At 37.8% G+C, this 13566-nt stretch overlaps 1 protein-coding gene across 3 annotated transcripts in view; it reads left to right on the forward strand.

Moving 5' to 3' along the window:
- Nucleotides 1–13566, forward strand: part of LOC133546945 (oocyte zinc finger protein XlCOF6-like) — a 127607-nt gene continuing 114041 nt past the window's right edge. The window contains exons 1-4 of one of the 3 annotated variants that reach the window (XM_061892791.1): nucleotides 19–1801; nucleotides 2024–2138; nucleotides 4316–4498; nucleotides 9728–12082. In XM_061892791.1, coding sequence (XP_061748775.1) covers nucleotides 1283–1801; nucleotides 2024–2138; nucleotides 4316–4498; nucleotides 9728–10545 — 1635 coding nt within the window. In that variant the 5' untranslated portion in view covers nucleotides 19–1282 and the 3' untranslated portion in view covers nucleotides 10546–12082. Of the gene's footprint in view, nucleotides 1802–2023; nucleotides 2139–4315; nucleotides 4499–9727; nucleotides 12083–13566 lie in introns of those variants that run through there. The other 2 variants (XM_061892789.1, XM_061892788.1) reach the window with 2 other exon arrangements.

Raw genomic sequence — 13566 nt, forward strand, 5'->3', positions numbered from 1 at the left:
CGTCATTCCCAGCTTCCGGTGTAAACGGAAAACATCAGAAAGAGCACATCGAAGGAGAAAGACGCTAATAAGTCAGTCATATTATTTGTTCTCCAGTTTGAAATACTTACGTCGTATAAAATACATCTTTGATTCTTTATTTAAGGATAGAGTCGTCTCGATGCGCTAGAAGCACTGTGCCGCTTCCCGTGCTATCTTTGCTTGTTAGTTAGCTTAGCTCGCTAGTTAGCTTAGCTTGTTAGCTGCTAACAAAGAGACGCGCACGTTATCAACACATCTCTAAGTAGAGATCAAGTGATTGATTGATTTATTGATTCTTTTATTAGTAGATTACACAGTACAGTACATATTCCGTACAATTGACCACTAAAAGGTAACACCCGAATACGTTTTTCAACTTGTTTAAGTCGGGGTCCACATTAAGTGTGAGTGTAAAGTGTTGTGATTGTGTGAAAATGTGCCAAAGAACCATAGCAAAGTATGAGGACGAATTCACACAGTACTTTGTGGAAAGTAGCATTTAAAATACAAATAAATGAAATTACAATTTCAAATAGATAAAAGGCTATGTATATTCCGAGTTATAAGTAGCCACAACCTGTAATGTATTTTCTTTTTGATAGGGACTTCCACATATTGGTGGTATAGCAGGCAAACAAATCAGAATTTTTTTTCTGAGTGAAATCTGTGTTGAATGTGATTTGTACAACTACCTCTGGTGTTATAATGGTGAATATATTTTGACGTATCTAGACAGGTACATGGGTATGTTAGTGGTATGGTGTATCTTGTACACCAGACCAACTGCAAGAAGATGTACTCTGTCGGCCACCAAGAGCCTCCCATGTTAAGGAAATGGTTGGCGGAAAGGTGAGCCCGAGATGGACAGTTAAGTAGAAGCCTAATCATTTGGTTTTGGGCTGTTTGGAGTTACTTTTTCAGGGCTTTTAAGGCGTCACGGTACCAAACATGAACTCCGTAGTCAAAGTGAAGTTAAATGAGTGCTTGTGTTAGAGTCTTAAAGGGGAACATTATCACCAGACCTATGTAAGCGTCAATATATACCTTGATGTTGCAGGAAAAAGACCATATATATTTTTCAACCAATTTCCAAACTCTAGATGGGTAAATTTTGGCGAATTAAACACCTTTCTATGTGACGTGTTAACGTGACGTCACAAAGGGAGTCAATCCGCCATTTTCTCAAACACATTACAAACACCAAGTCAAATCAGCTGTTATTTTTCGTTTTTTCGACAGTTTTCCGTACCTTGGAGACATAATGCCTCGTCGGTGTGTTGTCGGAGGGTGTAACAACACCAACAGGGAGGGATTCAAGTTGCACCACTGGCCCAAAGATGCCAAAGTGGCAAGAAATTGGACGAAATTTGTTCAAAATACGAGGGTGTGGGGAAAGCCGACGAAATGGTCAGTGGTTTGTTCCGCACACTTTACCGACGACAGCTATGCTACGACAGAGATGGCAAGAATGTTTGGATATCCACTGACACTCAAAGCAGATGCATTTCCAACTATAAAGTCAAATAAATCTGCCGCCAGACCCCCATTGAACGTGCCGAAGTGTGTGAGCTATTCAGGGACAAAGGACCTCGATAGCACGGCAAGCAATGGCGGCAGTTTGTTCCCGCAGATGAGCGAGCTAAACCCCCTGGATGTCTTGGCTCACACCGCTTCTACCGAAGATGATCAAGTGAAGAATATGGGCCCTAGCTTCCCTGGCCTGCTGACATCAACTCCAAAACTGGACAGATCAGCTTTCAGGAAAAGAGAACGGATGAGGGTATGTCTACAGAATATATTAATAGATGAAAACTTTATGATTACTCACGGTTTTACGTAAATTAATATGCATGTACTGACTGCGTTTACCAATCATTTAGCTTAAAAACATAAATTTTTTTCAATCATTTGAGTACATTCGGGTAGTCTTGCGTAATGCAGTATTTTGTGTCTATTTAGATATGGTTAACCTGAGTGAAGTCTCCCCATTATTTTGTTACAGGTGTTACAGGACATTTTTTCGAACTCTTATCAACATTCCACTGAAGAGGATGATTATCAAACTTTTTCAAGAGCGCATATTGGAGTTCAGATATACCCTGATGTGAAGTCTAAAGGTAACAATTAATGTTCGAGTAGGCTGTGGAATACTCATGATACTGGAGATGGCAAATAGTACAAGTAAAATACTTATCGCAATGATAAATGTATATTTCACAGGTGTCCAGGTATTTCTACCCACCAGCGGGGTGATCCTACTATGTAAGAACTAGGGTTGTACGGTATACTGGTATTAGTATAGTACCACGATACTAATTAATCATATTGGGTACTACTCTACGAGTACATCAATATTTTTAGGCATCACATCTTCTTTCATTAAAAAAAAAAAAAAAATGTATGTTTATAAACTCAGAAAATATGTCACTGGACACATGAACACTTGAATATGACCGATGTATAATCATGTATACCTGGTATCAGATTGATACCCATATTCGTGGTATCATTCAAAACTAATGTAAAGTATCCCAACTACAGAAGAATAAGTGATTATTAAATTTTAATAGAAGTGTAGATGGAACATGTCGAAACAGAAAAAAAGCAGATATTAACAGTAAATGAACAAGTAGATTAATAATCAATTTTCTATCACTTGTCCTTTTATAATTTTGACAAAATAATAGAATATAAATGACACAATATGTTGCTGCATATGTGAGCAGAATACATTAGGAGCTTTTGTTTGTTTACTTACTACTAAAAGACAAGTTGTCTTGTATGTTGACTATTTTATTTAAGGACAAACTTGCAATAAGAAACATATGTTTAATGTACCCTAAGATTTTTTTGTTAAAGCCAATAATGCAGCTTTTTGTGGTCACTTTTATTTAGAAAATTATCGAAATACATTTTGGTACAGGTCCCGGTACCAAAATATTGGTATCGGGACAACACTAGTAAGAACAGAACTCGTTGGTCGATTCTTTGACTAACTTAGTAGTAATGTTTTCACTGGAGAGATTAGTCTTTACGATGCAGCCAAGATAGGTAATCTCATTTTTGTTTGTTATAATATTGTCACCCACTTTGACTGTGAAGTCATCTACTTTTCTGAGGTTAGGATTAGGAATTGATCCAAAGACCTGTGTACTTGCAAGTACCGGGTAGAGTCTTATTTTGGCAGTTTGTCATTGAAAGCCTTGCCAGTGTAGGTCTTGAGGATTGTAGCTTCGCTTGTTTTGTGGCCATCAGCCTCTGTTCTATGTTCTTTATGGGTATAGAAAATGTTGGAATGATCACTTAAGCCTCATACAGTAGTTCCACTTGTGGTGATCTGAGACTGGTCAGAAGTAACAAGGAAGTCTATGAAGGTTTAAAAGGACTCACTCACCCTGGTAGTTTGCTTAATGAGCTAAGTGAGACAATGTTGGTGGCACAGCTTAGTGAAGGTTTTAAAAATGGGTGCATCCTTTCAGGACATATCTGTGTTCCAGTCCCCAAGAAGATGGAAACCTGTATCAACATGTTTACAGAAAACTCACACACTCACCAAATACATTTTATACTGTAATCAAATCTAATAATTTCGCTTCCTGATTTTCACTTACATGCATCAATAAGTGAAAGTAAACATTTATTTTCAATAACCAAAGTAGTCAACACTTGATTTATTAAAAGAACATAAAGGTGACTGACTTTCCTTCAGCGTGTCGTAGATGGTCTCCAATTCCTAAAGTGGAATTGTTGATGAAGATACTCCATAAAACAGCACATATTAAAACATGCTTTTGGTAAAAGTTCCTTTTGGCCCAGCCAACAACATGACCACCAAAACGTATTTTGCATGATAACAAAAACATACCATGAATGTTTTTTTTAGTGATTTTGGTATTAGGTTTTTTTAATTTCCATGATATTGAAATTATGGTAATGACAATGTCATTATAATATTATCGTTAAGTTTAGAGATAAAGATTAGGTGTAATAGACCGTATAGAGAATAAAATATTTACACACTTTACCTCAGTGACCCAATCAATGCTGCCTCGTACTTATAAAAACTTTTCAAATTGCCCCCCACCAAATTTCCAAGTCTGTTGTTTGTACTCACTGTACCACTTTTGAATTGTTTTAGGAAACAAATAGGTATTTTCTGTGTTTTTATTGGTTGTTTTGCTACACACTTTTAACACAACACACAAAAGAACACAAATAATGTCATTGTGTTAACAGTGTCAGTTCAAAACTATTTCTATTCTCTCTTTATCTTATTTACTTATTTACCCAACAGACGTCCAGCAGCCCCCTCACATCATAGAGGTAGAGGAGGAAGTGTGGATGAGTCAGGAGGGAGAGTGTCCTGTAGGGCAGGAGGAGGCTGATGTCAGCAAGTTTCCACTGACTGTTGTCTCTGTGAGGACTGAAGAGCATGAAGACAAACCACCTGAGTCCTCACAGCTTCATCACAGTCCAAGTAAGCACAACATTTTATTCTCAGGGCATTCGATCCATCACAACTGGACTCTTCACTTTGTCTTACAAGACCTTTGTCTTCTCATCCAAGTAGGCTTCATCACTTCATGCTCATGCACTTTAAGTCTTGAATATAATCACTGGAATTTAGAGAAAAACTGCAGTTTTTGGAGAAATGTTTTTTATTGTTCACAATCATTATAAACAACATGACTATGTATATATATATATATATATATATATATATATATATATATATATATATATATATATATATATATATATATATATATATATATATATATATATATATATATATATATATATATATATATATACATACAGCACATTCTAACTCATAAATGTAAATACAAGTCTACATGCAATGGAGCCAATGAGAGGTCCTCTATAACCATCCAAAAAGTGCCAACAATACTACATTTGCATTTTGAGGTTTGGATACCAACCAAGTATTAGTGATATTGTTATTATGAGTGCTAACGCAAACAAACTATTTATAGCTTGTGTGTCTATGTTGACATCACCGGCTGGTGAGCTCCTTCCTTGCCTCGGTGCTGGTGAAAGATTATTCCAGATCATGAATCGTGCCTCTCACCTGGATAGTAGAAGGATGAGGACATACTCTGACAAGTTGGTACCCTTTTGAAAGCCAGTTGAGGCCCGAATAGGTGCTTGGCTTCACCCCCCATATCGTGCGACGATTATGAGTCTTTCTCCATCCAAACGAGAATATAACAAGAGTCTATCAGTCTGCGTCATAGTGACAGCAAACCTTGTACAGTAAGTGGTGTTTTAGAAAGTAGGTTGGCTCTCATGAAGTCTGCAGTGTGTAATATTCAGTGATGTTGAAAAAAAAAGCACATGTAGTGATGCTTTTTTGAAAGTAATGCGCTAATAAGCTAAAATATGTAAATATTCCATCTTTTTAAAAATGTACCTGTTACTAAATGACATAAATACCTACTGCATGTACATAAAACCTTAATGGAGGTGTTTGGATGCTTTTTAAGTTCTTTGTAGGCACAATCAATAAATGAATGTTTATTTATTTAGTCCTAAATCACAAGTGTCTCAAAGGGCTGCACAAACCACAACGACATCCTCGGTACAGCCCTCATAAGGGCAAGGAAAAACTCACACCAATAGGACGTCGGTGACAGTGACAATGATGACAGTGAGAAACCTTGGAGAGGACCGCATATGTGGGCAACCCCCCCTCACATAACGGTGAGAGTCCAGTCCAAAGTGGATCCAATATAGCAGGGAGAGTCCCATCCAAAGTGGAGCCAGCAGGCAACCATCCCAAGCGGAGGCGGATCAGCAGCGTAGAGATGTCCCCAACCGACACACAGGCGAGCGGTCCATCCTGGGTCCCGACTCTGGACAGCCAGTGCTTCATCCATGGCCACCGGACCTGTGTCCCCCCCCCGCCCAACCCCTCCACAAGGGAGTGGGGGGCAGAGGAGAAAACGAAAAGAAAAGAAACGGCAGATCAACTGGTCTAAAAGGGGATCTATTTAAAGGCTAGAGTATACAAATGAGTTTTAATATGAGACTTAAATGCTTCTACTTAGGTAGCATCTCGAACTGTTACCGGGAGGGCATTCCAGAGTACTGGAGCCCCAATGGAAAATGCTCTATAGCCCGCAGACTTTTTTTGGGCTTTGGGAATCACTAATAAGCCGGAGTCTTTTGAACGCAGATTTCTTGCCGGGACATATGGTACAATACAATCGGCAAGATAGGATGGAGCTAGACCGTGTAGTATTTTATACGTAAGTAGTAAAACCTTAAAGTCACATCTTAAGTGCACAGGAAGCCAGTGCAGGTGAGCCAGTATAGGTATATAAAGGTATATACAGTACAGGTATATATGTATGTATATATGTATATAAAGGTATATACAGTACAGGTATATATGTATGTATATATGTATATAAAGGTATATACAGTATAGGTACATATGTATGTATATATGTATATAAAGGTACATACAGTACAGGTATATATGTATATAAAGGTACATACAGTATAGGTATATATGTATGTATATAAAGGTATATACAGTATAGGTACATATGTATGTATATATGTATATAAAGGTATATACAGTATAGGTACATATGTATGTATATATGTATATAAAGGTATATACAGTATAGGTATATATGTATGTATATATGTATATAAAGGTATATACAGTACAGGCGTAATGTGATCAAACTTTCTTGTTCTTGTCAAAAGTCTAGCAGCCGCATTTTGTACCAACTGTAATCTTTTAATGCTAGACATGGGGAGACCCGAAAATAATACGTTACAGTAGTCGAGGCGAGACGTAACAAACGCATGGATAATGATCTCAGCATCTTTAGTGGACAGAATGGAGCGAATTTTAGCGATATTACGGAGATGAAAGAAGGCCGTTTTAGTAACGCTTTTAATGTGTGCCTCAAAGGAGAGAGTTGGGTCGAAGATAATACCCAGATTCTTTACCGTGTCGCCTTGTTTAATTGTTTGGTTTATTATTAATGGTTTAAAGGCCTACTGAAATGAGATTTTCTTATGTAAACGGGGATAGCAGGTCCATTCTATGTGTCATACTTGATCATTTCGCGATATTGCCATATTTTTGCTGAAAGGATTTAGTAGAGAACATCCACGATAAAGTTCGCAACGTTCGGTGCTAAGAGAAAAGCCCTGCCTTTACCGGAAGTCGCAGACGATGACGTCACATGTTGATGGCTCCTCACATATTCACATTGTTTTTAATGGGAGCCTCCAACAAAACTTCGATCCGGACCGAGAAAACGACAATTTCCCCATTAATTTGAGCGAGGATGAAAGATTCGTGTTTGAGGATATTGACGACTACAAAAAACAAACAAAACAAAAAAACAAGTTAAAAATGAAAAACGCGACTGCATTGGGACGGATTCCCATGTTTTTAGACACATTTACTAGGTTAATTCTGGGAAATCCCTTATCTTTTTATTGTGTTGCTAGTGTATTAGTGAGTTTAATAGTACCTGATAGTCGGAGGTGTGTGTCCACGGGTGTCTGGACGCCAATATCTGAGGGGAGTCGACGGCAGCTATGGACAGCACAAGCTCAGCTTTTCTCCGGTAAGAAGCGACGTTTTAACCACAATTTTGTCACCAAAACCTGCTGGTTGACATTCTGTCGTGATCCATGTTCGCTTGACCGCGCTCTGATCCATAGGAAAGTTTCACCTCCAGGAATTTTAAACAAGGAGTCACTGTGTGTTTGTGTGGCTAAAACTTCCCAACTCCATCTTTCTACTTTGACTCCTCCAATATTAATTGAACAAATTGCAAAAGATTCAGCAACACAGATGTCCAAAATATTGTGTAATTATGCCGTTAAAGCAGACGACTTTTAGCTGTGTGTGTGTGCAGCGCTCATACTTCCTAAAAACCCGTGATGTCTTGCGTACACATCATCATTACACAACGTTTTCAAGACGAAACTCCCGGGAAATTTAAAATTGCAATTTAGTAAACTAAAAAGGCCGTATTGGCATGTGTTGCAATGTTAATATTTCATCATTGATATATAAACTATCAGACTGCGTGGTGGCTAGTAGTGGCTTTCAGTAGGCCTTTAACAGAATGTATACATATTTTTAAATGTCCATTTTTTTTTCACAATGACTAACTGAGATAGGCCCCTGCGCCCCCGAAAGGGACAAGGGGTAAAAAATGGATGGATAATTATATTGAATAAAAATGGTTAGGAATGAGTTTGGCGTTCATGCTTGTCACTTACTGCTGTGTCGTCCACACACTGGGAGCGTGTGCAAATGTGCAATGTTTCGGATTAAAAAAATCACATTTATTTTTCATAGTTTGGCTTGGGGTGCGACTTATACTCTGGAGGGACTTATGTGTGAAATTATTAACACATTACTGTAAAATATCAAAAAATATATATCTTATTCACATAAGTGCCTAGACGTACCGATAGAAGATGAAGCGGTACATTGTCTACTTTGGACTTGGCAGAGTTGTTTAGAAGTGACACCGAGTAAGTAGATTTCATGGGATTTATCGATTAGGAGTGACAGATAGTTTGGTAAAGGTATAGCATGTTCTATAAGTTATAGTTATTTGAATGACTCTTAGCATAATATGTTAGGTTAACATAGCAGGCACCTTCTCAGTTGGTTATTTATGCCTGATATAACGTACACTTATTCAGCCTGTTGTTCACTATTCTTTGTTTATTTTAAATTGCCTATCTAATGTCTATTCTTGGTGTTGGATTTTATCAAATAAATGTCCCCAAAAAATGTGACTTATTCTCCAGTGCGACCTAGATGTTTTTTTTCCTTCTTTATTATGCATTTTCGGCTGGTGCGATTTATTCTCCGGAGCGACTTATAATTCGAAAAATAAGGTAAAGGGAAACCAATCCAAATCCATTGCTACTCTTTATAAAGTAAAACATGCTGAATAAGACATGTCTGCATATGTTATATTATTCTATTGTTTTTCCATATTTAACATATTGTGTTGAAGTTTGGGGAAATGTTTATAAAACAAATATAGACCCAATAATTCAACTTCAAAAAAGGGTCATCAGAATAATACACAAAGCGTGCTACTATGGACATACCAATCCATTATTTATGAGTTTGAATGTGTCGAAATTTTCAGATATTGTGTTTTTAAAAACCTTGGAAATTATATTTCGAGTAAAGCAACAGTCTTCCAGCTTGTATTATTAGGTTATTTCAATTAAGAAAAGAAAACTATCATTTACGGGGATATTGATTTTTGAAATAGGTAAAGTAAGAAGGAATACAAAATACAAATGTATTTCAGTTTTAGGAGTTAAGTGGTGGAACAAGCTCAGTGATGAGTTGAAGACATGTAGTTCTCTCACTGGGTCCATGTGTACACTCTCAGTTACATTAACACTGATATTATACATGTGGGCCAATAGAAATGCTGTTAAATGTAGCTTTGATGTGGCAAGCTACTTTAGCAGTGTAGCGTGTAGTGTAGCTTGCTACAATTCTCTGAGGATAGCTTAGCTACATTTAATTGGGAGTAACTTGTAGCTTAGCTTACTACATTTTCCAAGTCGCTTGCCCATCACTGTCTATTTGGCCTAACTCACATGTGAATAGTTTGAATACTACAAACTTCAACACAGTAACACCTCTTTTGTGTTTTATGTTCTGCAGACGTCCAGCAGGTGTCAGCAGAGAGTCATGAAGAGATTCCCTCCAAACAGCAGGAGTGGAGCTCCAGTGTGGGACAGACGGAGCTACAGGCCCCCTCCCACATTAAAGAGGAGCAGCTTCATGATGAAGATGAAGCTCAGTCCTTACAGCTTCATCACAGTCAAAGTGAGGAGAACAGAGGGGCGGAGCTTGTAAGTCAACACATCACAGAAGCTGATGGAGAGCATTGTGAAGATATAAAGTCAGAACCAGACAGCATCTTTGCTCCACTGTCAGACATGGACCACATGATGTCACACTCTTCTGATCACAGTGACCACATCCAAAAACATTTGGAGAGGAAAAATGACTCTAAAGGTGATACGAGACATCACACTAACAACAAACACTTTGACTGCTCTGAATGTGGGAAATCATTTAGACACAAGAGTTATATTACAATACACATGAGGATACATACTGGAGAGAAACCTTTTACTTGCTCTGTTTGTAAGAAGAGTTTCTCCAGAAAGCTTGACATGACCACACACATGAGAACACACACTGGAGAGAAACCTTTTACTTGCTCTGTTTGTAAGAAGAGTTTCTCCACAAAGCTTGTCATGTCCACACACATGAGAACACATACTGGAGAGAAACCTGTTACTTGCTCTATTTGTAAGAAGAGTTTCTCCAGAAAGCAATACATGACACCACACATGAGAACACACACTGGAGAGAACCCGTTGAGTTGCACTGTGTGTGATAAAAGGTTCAGGTATAAGTATCAGGTCAGTAAACACAAGTGTGTAACAGTCATGGAAGCTGCAGGGATTTAAAAACACTTATAAACAGTGATTGTGTTAAATGTGCACTAATACCACATCATGTTTAAAGGGGAACATTATTACCAGACATATGTAAGCGTCAATATATACCTTGATGTTGCAGAAGAAAGACCACATGTTTTTTAACCGATTTCCGAACTCTAAAAGGGCGAATTTGGCGATTTAAACACCTCTCAATTGTTCGCTGTCAGAGCGATGATCTTTTACCCGTGACATCACAATGGGAAGCAATCCGCCATTTCCTCAAACACATTACACACACAAGTCAAATCAGCTCTGTTATTTTCCGTTTTTTCGACTGTTTTCCGTACCTTGGAGACATCATGAATCGTCGGTGTGTTGTCTGAGGGTGTAACAACACGATCAGGAACGGATTCAAGTTGGAATGTGCACTGATTAGAACGTCATGCTAATCGATGCTAACATACTATTTAGGCTAGCTGTAGGTACATATCGCATCGCTATGCCTCATTTGCAGCTATATTTGCATCCAGCCTTTCTCTCCACCCACATTTAAGGCCAAACAAACACATACCAATCGACAGATTCAAGTTGCACCATTGTCAAAAGATGCGAAAGTCCCTCGTTTGTTCTGCACATTTTACCGCCGATGCTACGACAGACATGGCACAGAGATGTGTGGATATCCTGCAACACTCAAAGCAGATGCATTTCCAACGATAAAGTCAACGAAATCACAACGGTGAGTTTTGTTGATGTTATTGACTTATGTGCTAATCAGACATATTTGTACACGGCATGACTGCCAGGTAATCGATGCTAACATGCTATTTAGGCTAGTTGTATGTACATTTGTAGCTATATTTGCATCCAGCCTTTCCCTCCACCCACATTTAATGCCAAACAAACATTTACCAATCGACAGATTTAAGTTGCTCCAGTGGTCAAAAGATGCACTCTTTGGTTAGAAGGCGATCGCCGAATAGCTTCAATAGCTATTCACTCAAAAGCTTCAGTTTCTTCTTCAATTTCGTTTTCGCTATCTGCCTCCACACTCCAACCCTCCGTTTCAATACATGCGTAATCTGTTGAATCGCTTAAGCCGCTGAAATCCGAATCTGAATCCGAGCTAATGTTGCTATATCTTGCTGGTCTATCCGCCATGTTTGATTGTATTGGCATCACTATGTGACATCACAGGAAAATGGACGGTGGATTTACAGATAGCGAAAATCAGGCATTTTAAAGCCTTTTTTTGGGATATTCCATGATTGGTAAAATTTTGAAAAAAAACTTCAAAAAATAAAATAAGCTACTGGGAACTGATTTTTATTGGTTTTAACTTTTCTGAAATTGTGATAATGTCCCCCTTTAATATGAATGTATATTTGATGATGTATGTAGTGCTTCTCATCTTCTACTGTTATATGTTGTCCTGGAGTTTTTAAGTTGTGTGCATGTACTGAATATCATGTATGTAGCTACTATTTTATTTGATTTTCTCATTGTTAAAGAGTGGACATCTTTATTTTCACTTGGGGGTTTTTTTCACACATTTTCTTCCTATGTATTTTTATTGATGTTATCCAATTAAAAGTATGAATGAATAAAATATTTAACAAAATGTGGACTTTAGTAGATTAGCAGCATTGTTGCATCATGGATGTTAACTACAGAAAAACATCAACAAAGAAGAAAAAAGCTGAAGTTAGCAACACATCGCAGAACTTTAGAGCCATCGTGAGTGGAGTTGCTTGTTTTTATTGCTGCATTTGTACTTATTTCACCTCACATCTTCACTTTCAACTCTAAAGTCTTCTTCAAATATATTGTTCTGGGCTTCTAAGATTGATGTTTATGATGTGTGTGTAGTCTGTGGAAAGGGTTGTTGTCCCTTGTGGATCCATTTGTTCACTTGAACAGATACATCATCATCATCATCATCATCATTATCAAAATACAGATTTAAGCACTGTATTAGAGTGCCTCTTGTAGTACTCCAACTCGCCACATTGAGAAGTGGGGGCGATCCTGAGCTAGCAGATGCATGTTGCTATCATGTTTTATCAGCGAGGAAGACAGCATTTGTGTTTACTTTTTTGTCAGATCCAAGTTGTATTGCTCCGCTCAATAAATTAATCACTATGGATGCCAATATGGAAGATTATATATATATATATATATATATATATATATATATATATATATATATATATATATATATTTATATTTAAAGGCCTACTGAAATGAGATTTTCTTATCCAAACGATGTGTCATACTTGATCATTTCACGATATTGCCATATTTTTGCTAAAAGGATTTAGTAGAGAACATCCACGATAAAGTTCGCAACCCTTGCTTGCTAACAGAAAAGCCTTGCCACTACCGGAAGTCACAGACGATGACGTCACATGTTGATGGCTCCTCACATCCTCACATTGATTTTAATCGGAGTCTCCAACAAAAACAGCTATTTGGACCGAGAAAACGAAATTTTCCCCATTAGTTTGAGCGAGGATGAAAGGTTCGTGTTTGAGGATAGTAATAGTGACGGAAGAGAAAAAAAAAAAAAAACGTGATTGCATTGGGACAGATTCAGATGTTTTTAGACACATTTACTAGGATAATTCTGGGAAATCCCTTATCTTTCTATTGTGTTGCTAGTGTTTTAGTGAGTTTAACAGTACCTGATAGTCAGATGTGTGTGTTCACGGGTGTGTTGACGCCAGTGTCTCAGGGAAGTCGACGGCTGCTTTATGGGCGGCACAAGCTGACCTAAGAAGAGACTTTTTACCACAATTTTCTCACCGAAACCTGCTGGTTGACATTCGGTCGGGATCCATGTTCGCTGTGATCCATAGTAAAGTTTCACCTCTGTGAATTTTAAACAAGGAATCACCGTGTGTTTGTGTGGCTAAAGGCTAAAGTTTCCCAACTCCATTTTTTTACTTTGACTTCACCAATATTAATTGAACAAATTGCAAAAGATTCAGCAACACAGATCTCCAAAATACTGTGTAATTATGCCGTTAAAGCAGACGACTTTTAGCT

This window comes from Nerophis ophidion, unplaced genomic scaffold (assembly GCF_033978795.1).
Source record: "Nerophis ophidion isolate RoL-2023_Sa unplaced genomic scaffold, RoL_Noph_v1.0 HiC_scaffold_52, whole genome shotgun sequence".
NCBI classification, from domain to species: Eukaryota; Metazoa; Chordata; class Actinopteri; order Syngnathiformes; family Syngnathidae; genus Nerophis; species Nerophis ophidion.